This window comes from Diadema setosum, chromosome 21 (assembly GCF_964275005.1).
Source record: "Diadema setosum chromosome 21, eeDiaSeto1, whole genome shotgun sequence".
Lineage (NCBI taxonomy): Eukaryota > Metazoa > Echinodermata > Echinoidea > Diadematoida > Diadematidae > Diadema > Diadema setosum.
In genome coordinates this window covers 10820859-10842219 of record NC_092705.1, presented here as the reverse complement: position 1 = coordinate 10842219, position 21361 = coordinate 10820859, and the positions used below count along the sequence as shown (strand labels likewise).

Below are 21361 nucleotides of genomic sequence, written 5' to 3'. Positions count from 1 at the left end.
CCCCCCCCCCCCAATCCACTAAAATAACAAAATGAAGGGGAAGACTGAAACTCCGCTGTAGAATCTATAATGCATGATTGATACTTACTTTTCTACCTTACTGTAAAACCATACATTGTGATGATACACTTTCTGGGCAAAAGTATTGCAGGTAGTTTGTTTGTGACACTGTGATTATGTGGTATGGGAAAAGAACAAACACATGCTTTTCATTTAATTTCTTTTTAATCTCTGTTTAGAAACATATCTTGAAATAACGGTGAGATCTTTTCAAGTTAATTGATTCTCCCCATGACAAGTGAGATGGCTGCAAGCAACATTGCGTGAATCAGCCATACATTTATAGCTGAAAATACTGGCCCTACATACAAACAATATGTACAGTATCTAGCAATGTTGGTCACATTGGCCCAGCAAATTTGCTTGTGGGAGCTCCAGTCCAAATCCATCGCGATCTCTAAAACATTTTTACAAGACTTCTGTGGTTATATATCTACATGGAAAGCAGTGCAAATAGAAAATCTATGCGACTAAGATGGCAGGATGTCTCTACTTCTTCTTTTTACCTTTCTTCTTTCCCGAACCCTTCTTTCCTTTCTTCCCCTTCTTCTTCTTCTTCTTGCTGTACGGCCCGAGCTGCTTCCGGACCATAACGCCTCGCCACCACGACTGGAGCTGTGATTTAAACAAAGGAGAAATACAGTGTATAGCCTTTAGGTATGAGTTAAAAAAACAAAACATCATGGCTGAGAAAAAAAAAAGTTTAGAAGAAGGAAATATGGATAATCTTGAACTTGCTGCGAAAGGGGAATTTGTTTGAAACAGTACTACGTGAGAGATTACCAGAGTAAAGAACAGGAAATGATATCCAGCAGAGTTTCTTCTACAATTCATGATATCCTTTTCTGCTACACTTTAAAAATACAAAGACCCATCCGTATCAAGATATGACTCACATCCCATCTTCTGAGCCTGTAACATAGCGACAAAGACATGTTGAAAGAAAACATTTGCCTTCATTACTTGAGAGTAGGAGTTGTCATATATGTAACTATGACAAAATAACAACCTATCAGTCACATATACATGAATTTGTCATATTTGTCATAGAGAAACTAAAAAATCACCCAACCCATGTTTGTATTTCCATAAAAAACAAGGAAAAGTAGAAATTACGCGGTGCGTAATATATGTCCCCGCCGGAAGTAGCATTTTGTAGCAAAATGTGCAATATAGGTAAAAAATCAAGGTCAAAGGTCAAAGAAGGCAAAGGTCAAAATTCTGTGTCAAAGTTTTGAAGCCCTCACCTAGTGCCATCACATAAAGCAAACGGAATCGAAATCGGGTTAGCAATGGCGAAGGAGTAGCATTTTGTAGCAAAATGTACAATATATGTCAAAAATCAAGGTCAAAGGTCAAAGAAGGCAAAGGTCAAAATTCTGTGTAGAAGTTTTGAAGCCCTCACCTAGTGCCATCACATAAAGCAAACAGAATCGAAATCGGGTTAGAAATGGCGAAGGAGTAGCATTTTGTAGCAAAATGTACAATATAGGTCAAAAATCAAGGTCAAAGGTCAAAGAAGTCAAAGGTCAAAATTCTGTGTAGAAGTTTTGAAGCCCTTACCTAGTGCCATCACATAAAGCAAACAGAATTGAAATCGGGTTAGAAATGGCGAAGGAGTAGCATTTTGTAGCAAAATGTACAATATAGGTCAAAGGTCAAGGTCAAAGGTCACAACTGAAATTCTGTGTAGAAGTTTCAAAGCTCCCATGTAGTGCTATCATATAAAGGAAACAGAATCAAAATTGGCTCATAAATGACAGAGAAGTAGCAAATTTAACATTTTGATCACACACGGACGCACACACGGACGGACGGACGCACGGACACACACACGTACGGAGCCCGTTTCATAGTCCCCTGCTCGAACTCGTTCGGCGGGGACAAACAACAGAGTTGCCGGCAGTTAAGGAAGTGGGTTTTTTTTTTTCCTACATTGTTTCGTTCATTGACACTGCAAAACCAGGAGGGTGTGATCCACATTTGACACAAGCTACTTTTATGTAAAAAAGTGCAAATAAGACTATGCAAAATCCCCTGACTAAGATAATACGAGACAGCTTTCACTATCTCTTTTTGCTCTTGAAATATGTCATGCATAGATGTCTAGACAGGATGACGTATAACAAGCAGGCATTACAAAATAGATACTGAAGGGATATCCATGCTGAGAACCCATCATGAGTCATCAGAGAAGAGACAAAGAACCTTTAACATATCTATTCATGTGGTTGAGTGTAGATCTAGTCAGTGTACAAAAGCAGGAATGTTTCCATGGTTGTTAAAATTCCTGTTTTTCTGTGGGACCACCAAATAATGCTACTTGTATTTCGTATCCGTTGCCAGCGTCTCTTCTTAAACAACTCAGAAAAAAATCTTCACTCTTTCTAATCCTTTCAGATACATTAACATCTTTGATTGGCCATAAAAGAAGGTTTTATAAGTCAAAAATGTGGGCTCTATCGTCCACACTCTCAGGGCACTTTGGGGGTTTAAAAGCAAGATATGGCATTAAAACTAGAAAAACATTAACATGCAAATATTTGGTAGGTTCAAGAGATCAAGGAAGCAATCTGTCAAAGACAGGTACTACATTGTATTTATCAGTTTGAACATCTATAAATCATCATCATTGTAAACATACGCTAAAATACATCGAAGTAAAACCCCTGAACATAGAGACTACATACTCAACTACAAGACATTAAAGTTTCAAGAAGTACTTGTCTCAGAGTACAAGCAAAGTTTGAGTAGTCTTAAACATCACCAATGGTAAAAAATTTTGATTTTACACAAATGCAAAGGAGTCAGAGAATGATTTGAATACAAAGCGATTGTCAAGCATGCCGACAAAGACAATACGATCGCATAACAGAAACTACTTAGGGACAATATGACAGATCATATATCACTGCTGCAAAACTATGATTATATTTCAGACAGGAAACTCCTTCTTCAGGAATGGAAAAAAAAAAAAACCTAAATCAGAGTCCCATTTCAGGAAACATGTTATCAGTAGGTAGCAACTGCCAAATTTCTATGACAAATTTGCTGTTAGGCAATCAGATGCAAAGGATTTCAGTAGCTTATAACAACTATTGTAACTAGCTATTGATAACAAGTTTTATGAAACATGGCCCTGATCATTTGATTTCACGTAGTGAGAGTTGACACTGTTTGCTTGGAAGAAGGAATTTGTCTCACCATGATGCAGGACTTCAACTCCTCCTGCTCCTGCTCAGCCTTCCTCCTCGCTTTCTCCTTCTCTATCCTGTCCTCCACACACACCTGCTCATACTCCACATACTGCAGTGTGACAAGTAAAGAATAAACATAAACATAAACAGTTATACACAGAAAACATTTTCCGGGAACACTCTGAAAGTTAGCATTCTTTCAGAGGAATGAAACCCACATCATGTACAGAAAACGATATGAAGAAAATTGAAGAGAATTTCACAAAATTTACTTTTTATGGAAACAGCGCAATCTCTCAACTTGTTACTGACATATGTTAAGGGTAATGTCATATTCCCCCTGCTTTCTGAAAGAATATGTCAAGTGTTGTTTAATCATGATAGAAAAGTGAAAACATGTTGAATTTTCTTTATATTTCCTTTATATTGTTTTTCATACATGACATCATATAGTGTTGTAATCTTCTCATCCAGCAAAGGCTGCACAATGAAACTTTAAAAAATCATAACTTTTTAACAGATTCTCAGACTTTCATCAAACTTCACTGATGTGTTCTACTAATATTGCTGCATTTTCTCAATTCACATATATTTTGGATTTCATTCTTCTTGAAATCCACAAAAAAATACTGTCATGGGATTAAAAAAAAAATGTGCTGAATTTTGATAAGCTCAATATGATAACTCTGTGGGCAAACACACAAACAAAACTCAGGTTTCTCACAGATATAAAGTAATGTGGTATGTTATGTAGCTCCTACAACCCTACAATTAAGAGTGGGGGGGGGGAACCCAACCAAACAAACAAACATCATACAGTTGCACTATCGTTATATCGAACACAGTTATAACAAAATTCCGGTTACAGCAAGGTCAAAATTAAGGCCCAACAGTATCCGCTCTATGTTTCTTATTGTTTATTTGTGCGGTTATAAATATAATTTTCAATACAATGACAGAAACCTACTGGTCCCGATAATTTTGCTATATCAGGAGTCCACTGTATATGCAGCAGATTTCCAAAACCCCTAACGGCAATTTTTACAACTCCTGGATAGCTCTCTGTAAGACATTGGTGGGAAAAAAATAAATAAATCAAAAGCGTGAAATCTACAGCATGCGTTCTCACCAACTTGGTCAGTTCCTGCAGCCTGGAGAGGTCATTGGCCTTGGATGCCTTGAGGACCTCCAGTTCGTGAGTCTTGGCCTCCACATCCTTGTCGTATTTCTCCATCCAGTACTCCACTTTCTCCTCCATCTCCTGATAGTAGGGAAGGCAAAAATGAAATGAGGTAAGCTCTGCGCTTGAGTGAAGATTGCTTTGCTAAAAGCCAGAAAGACGGTCCTTAATTTTTTCTCCCACAAATTCATCCCGTGATCACAACATCACCATCACGTCATCACAACAGCCAAAGTTGCAGTCGATTATCAGGTACAATGTAGGTAGAAGGAAGAATCTAGTCCCCTTCACTTTAGATATATGTGCCTTTCATTACGAGTTAAAACTACAAATTTTGTGTGGCCGAATATTTGGCTAACATTAATATGTGAGGGGCTAATGTTAACATGCGAGTGGCCAAATCTTCCCATATTCAAATTTCACAAAGCAAACTTAGTCAATGCTGCATTGACCACCATACTGTACAATTTTGATGCCCTCGCTCTGTTCTATTCATGCATATGCTTCTGGTTTCACATGCAAGGTGACTAGTAAATCCTGTTTTTTAAGCCAAAGCAGATTTTGGGGTGTATGTTGGTGAGCCAGGGTCTTAAAATGAACGATGTTCATCGACAAGGCCAAAGTGTAACAGCTGGAGTTTATCTAACATTTTTTTTCCTTAGTATTTGCATGTGAAATTCTGTGATTTTGGTCATAAAGAAATTAAATTCAAATGACTGTGGTGACTGCTGGAGGATTATAAGGACTACCCGGTCATTAATTTGTTATTCATGGTCAGCTGTCTAAACTGAACACTGGCTTGCTAAACTGGGATCCGGGATTGAAATGGAATGATACACATGTGTACACATGCAGATTTTATACACATAAACATCTATGCAGTAGCTTCGTTTTGCAAACTGTATTTTCATTTCCTGTCCAAACAATAGAACACAAAGGGGAAGTGTGTGCCTTTAATATACAACATATAAATGCTCGGTTAACAACACCATGCAGCAAGTTCATGACAAAACAAGTTTCTAAACTGCTCAAACACAGAGAAAACACAGAAATATTAAAACAGAGGACATGCTTTTATTTGGTTGTCTAAGAAATTATGCATTGTGTAAAAAGATGTACATCTAACAAAAAACAAAAAACAAAAAAAAAGACAGAAGGAATTGAATGCAAATCTCTCACTGATTTTGTTAAAGAATTCAAACAAAGTCTTATGTCAGAACAGTACTTGCCAAAGAGAGTCTTTCCCTTGCAAACTTTTATGTGAGCAAATTGACATTTCATTGCTGGAGCAAACTTACCGTTTGATGACGCTTGAGGTATGTTTCAATCTCTGTATTCACCCTCTGCTCCTCGTCAATCTTTTGCTTCAGCAGCTATGTGGAAATGAGAAAATACACAGTGTGTGGTAATTTTTGATAAACTGTTAACAATTAAAATTCTGAAATGTTTGTGCTGCGGCAATTTTTAGCTTTTGTTTTTTGTCTCATATACAATGTATAAGGCCAACTTACTTGCGCATCTACGTTTGGCAGTTTAAACCAATAACTGGATATAAGATAGAAGTGACAGATGTCAACTTCCAGGGATCTACATCTTCTCTGCAGCCTGGTATCCTAGCAACCAGAGGACACTGTTTCTCACCTCAATCTCGTCCTTCATCTCCTTCTCTGTGAGGGAGCATCTCTTCTGCGTCTGACCCATGGCTACCTCCGCATCCTTCTGGACATATTTGCCCTCCATGCTTGTCTTGGTCTTCATCTCTTGCAGCTGATCTGTTTTTAAAGTTTTGGTAGAATAGTGGAGGACGCAGAGATCAAAATCAATGTCTTCCTACTCCCTTGCGACGAAGTTTCAATTATCATTGTAGGGTATCTGCTATATACTGCGAATATTTTGCGAGGTTTTTACTTTCGTGAATTTCATTAGTCAGGTGATGTTAGTAAATTTAAAAACATGTGAAAATATTAACTATAATCCTGACATGAATGTGACATGTAAGCATACATTTCTCCCGAAAGTATGTTACTCCACAATCGATTTAACCACTCGCAAAATTATCGGGAAGTCCCAATTCGCTAAATATTAGACTTGCTAAATATATGCAGTATACAGTATTAGATAGGACTCCCTACAGTCCAATGACCTTGGCTCATTGCCTCTGGTCAATATTTAACATTTCATGCTGTTTCACTTTATTTCCACATCTGATTCAAATACCACATCTGATCTGAACAGTACATGTAGGCCTACACAAAAGCTAGAAACATTACACCCCCCCCCCCCACCACTTAAACATTTTGAGAAAAGACATAACATAAAAACAGTTATCTGTACTGCAACTGATTGACAAATTGCCCTACATCGACGTAAATAAGCATCGACGTATTAAAAAAATAAGCACTGAATTGACCGGTGTTTTAGTAGCAGCCATGATAAAAATTCATGGGCGAACATACTCGAGTATGTCGAGTAAAATCATGGGCGTACATACCCGAGTATGTACACTCATGATTTTTTATCATGGTTGCTACTAAAACACTGATCAATTCAGTGCTTATTTACGGTGATGTAGGGCAATTTGTCAATCAAAACATCTCGACGGAAGAATTTCATGAATTTGAATAAATACAGTTCTCTCAGCATGACGGGGATCAACACAGACTATTGTTCTTTCGAAGAAAGATCCCCAAATTTACAGTTAAAGATAATTACATCTAAAGCAACACATACACTAGTAAAGAAAGGACAAAAATAAGGAAAGGACAAAAATAAGTGTGGTTAAGTGTAGTGGGCTCCACATTCATGAATTTATGTACTACAAAGAGTTTATAGCTTCTTCAGAATATTAAGAGTCTATCAGAATATTTCTATCACTTCTGGCATGTCATCTCACAACACTGGACCCATGTACTGGTACATGTATTTGAAAGTGTCTTCAAGACCAGTGCAATATCTCAAGTTGGAAATATAAAATTCATTCTTTCATTATATGGAAATTAGAATTGTAATATTTCTCATTTTGAGTAAAGGACCCAAATCATTCAAAGCCTAATTGTTTGAGTGACGAAAATACACGTCACACATTAAAAGCTGACTAAAATTCGCTTCAAATTTGCTTCAAATAGATATGTAAATCCCAATACATTCTGAACTATTTTTGCCAGTTATAAAAAAACCTACATGTAAAAAACACTCAACACAGTAAACCATGCTGACACAGAAACATGGGACCAGGAAGTATGATGCATGCATCCCTTTTACTTCTCAGAATGATGATGTTTGTTGCAAGTCAGAGAAAAAAAAAAATTTACTTTTCATCTTTTGATTTGCCTAACCTCCCACGCACTTATGATTTAAACCATATTCTTTGGTACTGAAGTGTAACATATGTAACCCAGTATCTATCTTTAGCTACTGTTCTTTCAACTTTACAGGTTTCACTTTTGAATCATTAAGTCAATAATTTACCGGACAGAAGGAACTGTTTAACCATTCTGCACCTAAACAGCTACAGCACTCTCTTCATGCAAAGCTCTAACTGTGTATATCTCTGTGTGTGTGTGTGTGTGTGTGTGTGTGTGTGTGTGTGTGTGTGTGTGAGATGTGATGTTTGGAAATGTGCTTAATATCTCATAATCATCCTAATATCATCCTTACTGCTTTTTTAATCCTTCAAGGACAATGTGAAACAAAAACTACTTCAATGTTGCAAGAAATCTGCAGGTGTTAAAGGGTTAATATCTATCACATCTATAGTAAAACAGAAGTGCATCAGTTAGCCCATTCCCTTCACTGAGGAAAGATGGCATTTGCTGCTAATACTGTGTTTGTTTTTACAAAGGCATTAATAACATTAAATATGTCGGAAGGTGGTAATATTTTATTCAAAGTATGGACTTCTGTTCTATTTGCTCGATGACCAATTCAGGGGTGATAAAAAGAAACAAAACAAAGCTCAACTGACGTACAGTAAAAACCATACAATGTATTTTGATTTTAACAAGGGGAAACTGCACACACTAAGAGTGCTACATAGGACCCCAATAGAAAATCATATCATATCTGATGAAGAAAAAGCACAGTACATATCATAAAACAAACTATTTGGCATCATCTCTGCCAAGATCCATCCCCCCCCCCCCTCCATTTAAAAACAAAGTGCGGGTCACACTAAGGTCTATAGGGAAAACACTCACACATTCATACTCATATCATTCATGGACATACATGTATGTCATACACACACTTACATACTTTGTATGAAAACACACTTTCTTCTCACATTCAACTTGCAGGAAATTTCTTTCCATCTTATTGCTGACTCCCAGAGCACATACACTAATTACAAGTGACTCCTGTTATAATGACTGAAGTCCTCACGACTGTCAGTTTTCTTTCACTATACCAAAATTTCATTGTAGCCGAACAAACGAAATACATAATGGAAACACACAAACCATGTGTATATCGTATCTTGTTTATTGTACATTCATCATACGTGGAAATGCGATGAAAGATGTACTGCTATCTCATTAATTTCGTTTAAATTTCACATTTAAGAGAGAGCATAAAGTTGTTCATATTTCCATATTCAGAGAGCGCAAAACGGGCCCAAAATTGATAACGCAGTACAAAAGTTGATGAAAGAGAGTGCAGGACAAACCTGAATTTCAGTGATCACAAATTTGAAAGGTAAGTGAATCAGGAAGCTATTTGATGTTCACCTGCAATTTCCAATCTCATGATTGTGTAATTGTATAGCATTTCAAGTTTGAGTGCATGTGGTTTCAGGGTTCCCAGCATTTGAAGAAAACAAAATTCCCTGATTTTTCCCTGATGAAGTCTCAATATTCCATGATAATTACTTCAACTCATTTCCAGTTTCACATATTTTCTATGCTGTTGCAGTGAACTATCTGCAGTATATAGCACTGGTCATCCAATGGTGTTATTTTGACCTGACTACTTTCGATTTTTGGACCAATCAAAATTCCCTGACTTTTCCCTGACTGGAAAAAAGTAAAATAATTTTCCTTGATTTCCCTGATGGGCTGGGAACCGTGGGTTTTGAAGCATTCCAGACACATCTCCACGCAAAATCTAGTGAGAGCTTTACTGTACAGACTGTGCAATTTACGATTTCATGGTTCATTTCTTCTCACGCCCTGCCTCACTCCATATGAACCAATCATAGCAAAGCATTCAAGACTGTACCTTCACTTAAACTTTAGTGAGAATGTATCCTTCCTTCACACTCCCCGTTTCACTTTACATGAACCAATCATAGCAAAGCATTCAAGACACACCTCCACTCGAACGGAAGTGAAAATTTTACTGCACAGACTGTGTAGTTATAGGACTCCGTGGGTCTTTCCTTCTCTGTCCGCGCCTCACTTCAAATGAACCAATCGTATCACAGCATTCGAGAAACACCTCCACTTCACTGCACGCACTGCATGCATTGCACACTCCATATATGGTGTAGTACACACTTGCATTACGTGACATTAATTATTACAAGTTCTTCATGGAAAGGGTGTGTGGCACAAGGAAGCAAATTGAGCGAGTTCAATTTTAAACACACTTCAATGTAAAATGCTGGCCCATGACACATACTCTATAAATGTTTGCTCTGTTATGTAACTTTGTAATCAATTGGCATTTCATTATTATGGAGAACAGTTATTGTGTTTTTCTTTATAAATGGTGCTTTGGAATCATTTTGTTGTAATGAGAATTTCACTAAAGCTGTTGTCCTTTGTTGTATGGGAATTTTGCACCATAGGGTTTGTTTGAGCGCTCTAAAGCGAACTAAAATGAACTGAACCACAGCATACTGTGCTGTACTGTCCCAGATTTGGAGCGTTTGAGCACTCTGTTTAGAAAGCGTACCTCATGTTTTATTAGGGAGCTTTAGATTTTTCGCGACAGGGACGTTCAGAGGAAAAAAAAAAAACATGTTCTGAGCATGCACGTCAAGTCGATCTATTTTCAGCTTGCATCGTCTAAGTTTTTCACTACGCGTGCGTTCTGGGCTATTTTTACGTCCGCACAATTTGTAACGTACGGAGCTACTTGATGCACCGATCATATGGGGGCGCCATTTTATTTTTTATACGTTGCGTCCCAGCGTAATCTAAAGCTACTTTTTAGCATGACGCAAGGGAGAGGAGAACGTCCAATGCATTCGTCGTCTCAAACGTCCGCGCGTCACAATCTAAAGCTCCCTGTTTTTAGAGGGGGTCACACATTTTGTGGCAAGAGGGTCATTCACCTGACATGCTTGAACTACTTACATTGTACAGCTGCCCTGAACAAAGAGAATGGACTCTCTGCATTATGACGTATGTGCATCTTATGCACATTCCCACATTCAAAATTTTGGTACGCTTTTGGGATGCTTTTGGTACCCTTTTGGAGCACATTGGGAAGTGGTCCACTTTTGGCTCGGTACAGTTTGGTGCAGTACACTTTAGGAGCGTTTAAGTGCTCCTCTGGCGGGGGTACAGTACACTTTAGGTGAGCGCTCGAATGCACCCGTAAACTTTGATAACAATTTGGGGACCTGAATTCTCACTTTTGTTTCAACAAAATTTTGTTGTGAGCGTATTTGTTGCAATAGGAGTTATTTAATTCTGTGTGTATATCATCCCTGATAGAGACACATAAAGACAATACCTTTGAGATGGGCGATCATCTGGTTCCTCTGTTGAGTCTCCTCTTCTCTCTCGATGCGCACTGTCGCGATCTGCTTCTGCAGGGACTTGATCTCCTTGCGCCCTTCCTCTTCTCTGAGTTGTGAAAAGAGAGTTGGTGTTAATTATCTTCAGGGCCTTACTACTTTTCCTAACATTCTGCTGTTAAACTGTTTACTGCAAAAATAGTGAATATCTGTGTTCAAATGTTTTGTGTATTTACGTGCTCTCACATGCAGAAAAGTGCATTAACACAAAAAAGGTCACTCATAAGTCAAAATAACAAACTGTGAGTTAAGGCAATAAAATCTTTGTGAAATTTGGCTCAGAAAAAATAGTTTTTGGTCTTATGTTTCGCTTCCGAAGCCCACATACTTAATGATAATGACTGGGTTAATATTCTGTAGAAGAATTCCCAGGGAAAACGGGAAAATACCCCTTATGGGGCATAGCAGAGTAAAAAGGGATGGGGATTATTCATACACACATTCATACATACACTGTAGGCACCTACATATAATGAGACACACATACACAAACATACACACACATGCAGCTGTACATTGACAAGTGACATTTATATCATTTGATAGACAAATCATTTCTTTACTAGACCATAAATTTTTGTGTTAATTTATGTATTCCTATACTCCTCTCTCTGTCCAAAACGAAAAATTACTCGTTACAGATATATGACATTTTAGTAATCTTAAAATTAAAAGCAGATTTAAAGGTAGATTTAAAGTTACCATGCCAGGTCACACACTTATAACCATAGATCATGATTGTGAGCAGTGCCTTACTTGAGGATGGTGTTCTGAAGTTCCGCCTTCTTCTCCTTCTCCATGGATACGGCCTGAATGATGGCCATGAACGTCTTCTCCTTCAACATCTCCTCCAGTGTGTCGCTGAGGACGTCTTGCAGAAATTGTCTGTAGGGGGGAGTTGTGTGGACAACCAGTTATCTGATATGTATCTCATCCTGAGTTACTTGCAAAAGATTCCACTTGATATCATATTTTATCTTTCTGAACATCTCCTCTTCCTCTTCCAGCTCAACCATTCATTACATGTAGTTTTTCATTCAAGTCAAGCTGTTTAAGTGTAGCAACTAACACTTTCAATCTTAAGCACACAAATCAAACATACTGTATTCACTATATTTTTGAAGAATATTGCAATGTATCACATACTATTCATTCACTGTATCTTGGAATAGGGAAGGATTCATTACCGTACCCAAAGTTTATTTGGATTACACTACACTTGGAGCAAACCATTTTTTTTTTTGCCCGTTTCATTTTCCACAAATATTTTGTCTTTTTGCCCGTTTCATTTTCCACAAATATTTTGTCATTGATAACCATAGAAAAAGGCTAGCTTAGTGTTATCTTCACACATACACAGTGTTTTTTTTTTTTTTTCCTCTTGTAGATAGCTGTACTCTTTTAGAATATCACAAAAGATATACACTTGCTCTGGAATTTAACAAACTATCCATGTCATCATCGAGCTACAAAAAAAAAGCATACAAATTATGCTCTGTGAGCATTAGGCACAATGCACACTCCTCTGTTGAGAATGAGAGGGGCGTTAAGTTGTCTTGAACACTATGGGTTTAGTGGCAACTTAACGCCCTTATCATTTTCAACAGACAACATGTTACTGCCCAAATCTCCATAACTGGAATGACTTATGTTGTACATGATGGTAGCAAGCAAAATAGGTGAAGAAAAGCAGTTATCTTGCTCCCCTGTTCTCTTCTTAAAATCTTTCTGTGTACATGTAAGTCATCTGGGTATTTTGAGGCACACCACAGAGGAACAACTCAGGCAAATTTTAAATGTGGTATGGCGCTTACATTTTAATGCCATCTCCCTCTTTTCAGAGTATGTGAATGTTTGAATTCACACTGCTCTAAAATGACCATCTTGTTTACATAAGTATATCAGTTCTATTAATTTGTGGTGACATATTCTTTATCTGTTTGCTTCAATACATTGTAGGTGATGCACAGGTTCCTTTGCATGGTAAAGTGTATACATGTAATGCCACACAAGTAGCCATATTTGTAATCACATATTTTTATCAGTGTTGTGCGCCTCAGTAGTGCAGTATGGGTTCATTTGCATGGAATAATGCCAAGCAAAGTGAGCCATATTTCCTAAATTATACAAGTAATAAGAAGTATAATTAGAATTCTATTAGTAATAATGAAGTATAAGTCGAAGAGGTTAGCATTTCCCAGGTGTTTGAGGCAGTGAAGTCACATAATGAAATTCAAAGTAGGTAAAAATTCCAGGCAGTCCCAGTTGGCTATAAATACCCGTGTCAGTGAGCAGTAAGCATCTTTTCAAAGAGAATACGGCTTTAAATAGACAGACCAGCAACACCATGCAGTATTGGGTGCAATGCAGACAATTAGCTCACTGGTCCTTCTCATCATACAGACAAGCAATAAGTAAAGCACAATCATTGCTGTTCCAAAGGCACGGAGCATTCTTATACGTATGGACATCTCAAGTCAAGCAATTAAGCAAAACATCAGTATACAGTATAAGGGCAAACCAGTTTTGACTTCTGTTCAGTGTTGTAAAGGGAGGGTTCAGAACTGAAGAGTAGGCCCTATCGATCAAATGAGATGCTGGGTGGGAACCTCTTCGACTTATACTTCATTATTACTAATAGAATTCTAATTATACTTCTTATTACTTGTATAATTTAGGAATTCTATTACGTAATACTCGTATAAGTCTTCAGAGGTTAGCATGTTCAAAGTTCCGTACAGAAGTCAGTCTAGTGGCATGAGTGAGGGCAAGAGGACAAGAAGGATGATGGACAGTTTTCACAACAAGGTTGAAACTTTGGTCATGACTCCTCATGCATAGAGAATATCTATCGATGGTGACACACATTGTCGCAAACAAGAGAAGAACTCGAGCAAAGTTTGCTTGAGAACCTACTAGTATAAGGTGCAAGGCATAGGTTTTGAGTATGATATCATTTTGATACCTTGCGTGCTTTAACTGGAGCAGGATTAAGCACGATAGCGCAAAGACAAGTTAATCAAATACAATGGACCTCTTGTACCGATTTTCCAATCAAGACATAATCCTAATCATGTTCCTTAATATTCATGTACATTTGAAGGAAGAATTAGACATTAACCAGTTCATATTCGGCATAGTAATATTGCAGCAATAATTAGAGGCAAGTCCATTGCATTTTGGGTTGATATTAGAGTTTAAATTCATCAGTTTGGTGGACCGAATCTCCTAAACGAGTGGCCGAATAATGTGTCGCCATTTTCCAATGCACAACGTAACGTGATTTATGGTCTTGTGTCTTATCTGACTCGTATTATGACATTGTTCTTAACTGAGATACTAATATACAGGTATATACACATACTATCACAATTTACATGTATCTTTCTAACTCAGTAGAACTGAGAATTGTTGAACTAATGTGGAATCAATTGTTAGAAGGTAGAAGGTTCAAAATGTACCAGCGTTCGTCCAGTTAGTTGTGGACAAGATTTCATTATGACCTTTATACTTCATGCGCGAAAGTTTCGAAGTTGCGGCGCTTCTGTAGCTATGAGCTGAGAATGTGATACCACTTTCATATTAGCATCCGTGGATGTCTTACCAGACCAGAGTCTGGGATGAACGCGGGATGACTGTGCTCCCAAATCCTTATGTATATGAGCACGAGGTATATACGTCCTGTGGTACCCTTTCATACTGATCTCGAAGACAGATCAAACTCGGTACATGTTCCCATAGCAACAATACATTCATACCTAATTGTATACCACAGTCAGTACAGTGTACAGGGATGTATACGTACAGCTATTGACAGTATATTAGTTATATTTTAAGTGTTTATACAAGCAGCTGCGAGGGACTGGCTTCCAGCCTCCGCTCCAAGATGCTTGTCGTCACCGATTTGTTGGGATGTTTCGGAGGAATTATGCGTTTGCTTTCTGAACTTGCTCGTTGGAGATGTTCTGTGCATTTAATATACTCATGAAGAGTTGATCGGAACACAGAGTTTAGGGTTGGAGGTAAAAGAAGGCACTTTAATTACCTGGTTAGAGATATACCTTCCATATCTCTAATGTGCAAACGTGGCATCATCTTCCGGTAATGTCATAAGAACTAGATGTCTCAGCATTTGTGTACGTTTTGCCGAAACGAGCTAGGAAAATTGTTTTTGACTCAAGTCACTGAAGGAGTCTATAGTTCATAGGTATCTTGAAACGATAAAAGGTGATTCAAAACAATTGAAACATCCCCAATGTTGTTGTATTTAGGCTTGCGAGGGTCGGAGTTAGATACGCCCTTCATAAGTTCTGACTATAGGGGCTGTTTGCCTATGTCATAGCTCTCGGTTTCAAGTAGTATGGAAGACCGAGCAGGTCTATGAGTTAATCGTGGGGTGGGCTTTGTTGAAAAGCTATGCTATAGGCTTAGATGTTGACAACGTGTTCTGTAGACGGGTTAAAAAGGATCACAAGATTGTTCAGAATACAGACATTGCTACTGTCTTCAAGCACCCTCATTTGTTTTGTTTATTGGTATTGTCTCGCCATGACGATGAGAGGAGCTTTGCAATGTGCTGCGATGTGTCTGCCACTTGTCATCGCTAGCAGAGAGCACCCATGCAGGCGGCTAGTGTGAGCTGGAGGCTCGTCGGTGGGTGAGGGTGTGGGGCAAGAATTTTCTCTAGGAGTAATAGAGGTGGGGCTATTCGCATTTTGAGCGATAATGAGGCCCATGGCTGCCGCCGCCATTGGGGCAGTGAGGATTGCTCAGGTCACCTTGTTCAGTTGAAGCTTGTGGAGGACTGAAAACGTTCTAGGGTAAGGAAAAAGGCATCAAAATTCAGGGCAATAAAACTTGGCTTCCATTTGACATGAGGAGTGTTGCTAATCCATATGTAGAGTTTGTGGATTGTGTGGTGAAAAACATGTAAAATAGTAATTAGTTGTTCATGTCTCTGCGAGACAAGCAGAAAACTTCAGAATTATCTACATCTGTTGAATGTGAAGCTGATATCCAATTGCTAGACACCAATTCCAATGTTGGCCGTGAATTCGTTCGGGTCAGGTATGCTACTAGCTGTAGAAATGTCTGACCGAATTATGAATAAGCACATTTCTTGTACACGAGCCACACAGGGCTTCAAGATCGTTCTGAATTGCAAGAGGTTCACACACATTGCTATGCGGGGAATTCTGTTTGGCACTCCAGACTCTCTGAGCAAAGGAATTGTCATTGTTCAGAATTAACTACTCTCCATACTGGGATGCAAGCATCGCTTGAAATTATCATGCTAATGAAGGTGGAAAGTAATTCTTTGTCTTGCGAGACAGCCACCACCAAAGAATGTTTTGTATCGCATGACTAGATAACGACACCAAACTTCGTGTCGATGTCATCTTCTGCTTTACGCAGAGCATTTATGGATAGTTGATTTATTTTTTCTAGTCCTAAGTGACGAGAATGTAAATTTCTTTGTGGAAGGCATTAGAATCCCGAAATTTGGTTTCGTTGCCATACAAGATTGAATTTCCAAGGGCAGTAACCTTGTCAAGCTTGTTCTGAGGAAAAAACTGAAAATCATTTGCTGGGAATTAATATGAGAACCAAGGAAGGTCTCGACGTGCTTTGGGTTGAAACTGGATTTGTCGAAATCCTTACTGAAACTCTTTAAGGGTGACAAGTTGATCATTGGCTTTGTCAAGACACTCTTCTCTGGTGTGAGAAAGAATATGGATATCATCGAAATAGGTGATTGTTGTAATGCCACTACTCACCGAGGCAAAGACAGGTTTCATAACTTTAAGGGAATTCTGTGGGGTCAAATTAAGGCCAGATGGAAGGCACTGAAGGAATGCAGTGAAAATACTACTTAGTATTTCCATTCGAAAGACTATGCTTGATGAACAAGGTGAACGGATACGGATAAATATGCACCCTTTGGAGGGGCAAAATTAAGGCCGTAATCAAGCGAAACTGTTCCACTCTGAAGTGTTCGTATCTTACAAATTTGTTCAAGTTTTTCAAATTTATGATTGGACTTAGACCGCCGGTCTTTGGTAGCGCTAGAATAGAGTTGATACTCCATGTGAGGAATCTCTCTAATAGCTTGCTTTGCGAGAATGTTCGGAGACAATTCTTCATGGGTTGCCTTTTCCTCCTCGGTAGAATGTACACTTTGTAGAGGAAAAATTTATTGGTATGGGGTTGAAATGAAATTATTGGCTTCATAGCCAAATATTGTGGCCAATATCCAAGGCTCGGGAATTATTTTGACCAGTCATCTTTGAAAAGCTTGAGATTTCCAGCACTGAGCGGTCTTGGACAGTACTCATCCTTTTTTTTTTTTCTTTTTTTCTTTTTTTTTGCTGGCTTGCGTAGAGACATTCATGGCACACGATGTATGCTTATGTGACACTTGTCAATTTTTCTCAGATGTCTTTCTGAACAACTTTCTACCAAGTGGAATCGACTTGCTGCGCAAGTGTTGCTGAGAAGGGTTGAGAAGGAGTTTTAAGATACCTCGATGGTGCATGCTCGGATCATACGATAAGCAAAGCCCGGGAGTGTCAGGCCATCGATGGTGACATGAGTTGTTACAATTCTCGTTGTGCAATTGCATGGATGATTATCCGTGCATGATATGTGAATTTCAGAAAGGATTTATCTATGTGGTAGAAGTCCCTTCACTACATTTTGTTGTAGAAGTTTGGAGCTCACAAGACCCAAGGCCTTGTGAAGGAGGATCGCCCAAATTTTGCTCTCGATTTTTGGTGTGAGAACTGCTTGGGCATTCGATGGCAATTGAGCATTTGCTTCGCGATTTTATAGAGCACTTACTATCTGATATGGGCAGTGTGACTGCCTTCATTAGCAAATCAGCCAATTTTTAAATTTGGCCCAAATGAGATCAGAATTTAAGTTAAAATCAAATTTGGTACCAGGCTTCGAAAGAGTTTGGCTGTAAGGACATGGCATCCGGATCAATTCGGTTGTCAAAATGACCATAACCACAAGTGGTTAGGGCAGAGTCAAGGCCACCCATACAGGGCAACGCAATCAGTTTTGCCAGGAAGGAGGCTGACATGAGAATATCGTCGTCTGTTGAGCTGCCGATGGGGATGGCTAGCTCGCTGAAGTCTTCGATGGGCGGGGCAGCGCCCCTGTCCCCGCGGACATGGCTCGCATGTCCGGACTAATCGCCGGGAGGAGAAGCTCTCCTGCACCAGCTGGCATGGCTCGCATGCCGTTTGTCATTACCACGGTGTGCCGCCGCCCTATCCATGAAGCGGGAGGGTATCTCGGTCTCTCTAGCTGAGCTTCAAGGCGGCCTTCCATGCCCTGATCTCCCCGCGGGGATGGGGGCTGAGAGGTAGCGTCGTCTTCCTGATCACTAGACATTGGAGTTTGAGATGTATAATCACGGAGGTGTCTCACCTCCCTGGTATAATTCACTGCCGTCACACTTGAAAAAGATGCTTACTGCTCACTGACACGGGTATTTATAGCCAACTGGGACTGCCTGGAATTTTTACCTACTTTGAATTTCATTATGTGACTTCACTGCCTCAAACACCTGGGAAATGCTAACCTCTGAAGACTTATACGAGTATTACGTAATAGAATTCAATCTATCTGCCGTTCTACAGGCCTTTCCCTCTACATACCAATGGCAGCTGCAATTAAATGACGGCTGGATGCCCCTTGTCATGATTCCACCACATGATGGCGTCCTTTCACTTGATGAGTGCAAGGTTTGAGAGACCGGCTCTCAAACATTGAAAGGTTTTATAAGTGCTCAAGATTCTTTCGGTGTCTGGTGTCTACAGGCAACTCCTGTTATAATGAAGTCTTCAAGACTGACAGTTTTCTTTTGTTATATCTGGATTTCCTTCCAGCCAAAAAAATGAAGTATATAAAGATTTACATACAAAAAGTGATTTTGGAACCTACATGTAAATATTCACTTGGTTGTCAAACAAGAGTTTCATTATAACTGTGTTTGTTACTACTGGAGAGCACTGTAATGATAAACTATGACACAACAATTTTCACTAAAAACATTCAATGAGGAACATCTTGATTATCCAGTATGTGATTTAAAATGTTTTCACAGAAATGAAATCTAAAATACACAAATGCTTGCTCATCACCCCTGGCCCTAAGTCAACCAAATCTCATACTATGCAGGAATTAAAGTACTTTATATACATATAAGTACTTTATACATACACATACACACACACACACACACACACACACATATATATATATATATATATATATATATATATAAAGTATAAAAAAAAAGTAATGTCGTAGCCTTTTATCTCCATTGAAACTGGTTCTAAAAAAAAACTCAACTGGTTTTTAGCCCTGACAAGTTGTCCTAGCCTCTGACAATTTCAGTAAAATCCTTGCTTTTGATTGGCTAAGTAGCTCTGGTCACTGACTGTTACTATGGTAATTGTCAGACACTGACAACTTGTCAGGGCTGACAACTTTCCTGAAATGGTGCTGTTCCAACCAAAGCTATAACAGAAGACTGAGACATCATCCCTTCATTATTGTATAGTCAGTAAAAAGGAGTTTTTGATAGTTCCATCAAAAAAATACATTGTCATTGTCAAATCTACACAAAGACATTAGAGGTCGTGCTGGTTGCAGAAATACACGTATGTACTATATATAATCGCAAAACAAAATACACTGTATATCTCAGAATGTTAAACATGACATTCATAAGATCATCATGATCATAATCATGATTATCACCTGTCATCCTGCATCTTGTACAGGTTGTCCGCCGTCAGCGGGCTCTGCTTCAGACTTTTCGTAAAAGTCTGGTTAGCGTTCCTCAGACCACCAACAACGCTGCTGATCTGCTGGCTGTTGTCCTGCAGATGGCCCATGTCCCGCTTGGGTCCACCCCGCAGCTCCCCGCGCTGATGGATCAGGTTCTCGTAGGTGGACTCCAAATTGCGCTGACTGTCCAGAATTTGCGATATTTCATCTCCAACCATCTAGGTAAGAATGGCGTGGGTTAATAGTGCCACTTGAAAGGTTGATAGTATCATCACTTGAAAATTACTCGTATTATCGAAAGGAAGGAATCAATTTATACTAATGAGTCAAATCAAGGGACAAATCCATAAGCAATATGGCAAACAAGACACAGACTAATTGGGGTAAGGGTAAGATTCAAATCAAATAACACAGAAAGGATCAGACTTATCTCTGACCAGCTACTACTCTGCATGCTATACATGCACTAAATTTCCCAGTGTTTCTTTCTAGGGGTTTTTTTTTTGTGTGTGTGTCATATTTTGTAATCAACTAATAGTCATGAATATAACAACGCATGAAACATATGTCACCTCTAGTGACACAAATGCACTATATATCGTCCCCTAAGAGGAAACTCACTATTTTTTTTTTCCAGAAAAGGCACAATACTTACATTTCATTCTGTCACTGTGGTTCTCAGCTATAAAGTCAACCTTTCACAAAATTGTCTCACAAGTCCCAATTTGCAAAAATTCACACTTGAAAAATTATAACATAATTATTAAAGAAGCACTTAAATAACAACACACTACAGCACTCTTTTTCTTTGTACTTGTATGGTTTATGTGATGAGCATTAAAATTACTTTTACATGTATATTGTAGAGTTTTCGATTCAAACTTCTTCTCTCTTTTCGATCTTACCTCATTAGCATCACCCTCGAATGTCTGTGGCATTATCTTGCCCAGCACAGCCAGCTGATCCACCGTGTCAGCTAGGACAGCGCTGATGTAAACTGAATCGAGAGCTGTGAGCTCCGACATCTTGGCTGTCTGTCCTTTGCAGCTCAGCAAGAAGGAAAGTTGTTACCGATGTCTTGCCTGCAACTGAAGAACCACAACAAAACTGTTAGCAGCCTCAAAACAAAACAAAACAAAAAACACAAAAATCCTGCTTAGTACATCTTGTTTGACTGATCATAAAGTGCAGAACTTCTACAGGCATTGTAAACTTGATTATATGGGTAGCACCATTCTTAGACTGACATGCTCTGCAATTAAAACATGCAAAAGACAAAACACACAAAACATTTTTGGGCCTCAGCAGCAATCTATATTTGTTATATATCTACAAGTATAACAGCTAGTTAGATAATCAAAGCATCAGGCAAAGTCT

At 38.7% G+C, this 21361-nt stretch overlaps 1 protein-coding gene across 1 annotated transcript; it reads right to left on the bottom strand.

Moving 5' to 3' along the window:
* Positions 1 to 549: 549 nt before the first annotated feature.
* Positions 550 to 21009, bottom strand: LOC140244916 (dynein regulatory complex protein 9-like). Its single transcript, XM_072324525.1, has 9 exons — positions 20890 to 21009; positions 19955 to 20202; positions 11936 to 12064; positions 11116 to 11228; positions 6079 to 6209; positions 5736 to 5810; positions 4387 to 4518; positions 3265 to 3366; positions 550 to 675 (listed from the first exon to the last, which is right to left on the bottom strand). Exons 1-9 carry the CDS (start codon positions 21007 to 21009, stop codon positions 550 to 552), a joined length of 1176 nt encoding a protein of 391 aa, XP_072180626.1.
* Between the last annotated feature and the right edge of the window lie 352 nt (positions 21010 to 21361).

Excerpts from the sequence above, each read along its gene's own strand:
- LOC140244916 (XM_072324525.1), bottom strand. The coding sequence starts at position 21,009 with ATGTCGGAGCTCACAGCTCTCGATTCAGTTTACATCAGCGCTGTCCTA. Across the intron at positions 20,203-20,889 it reads TCGAGGGTGATGCTAATGAG|ATGGTTGGAGATGAAATATC; the intron begins GTAAGATCGAAA and ends ATTCTTACCTAG. Across the intron at positions 676-3,264 it reads AGTTGAAGTCCTGCATCATG|CTCCAGTCGTGGTGGCGAGG; the intron begins GTGAGACAAATT and ends TTTAAATCACAG.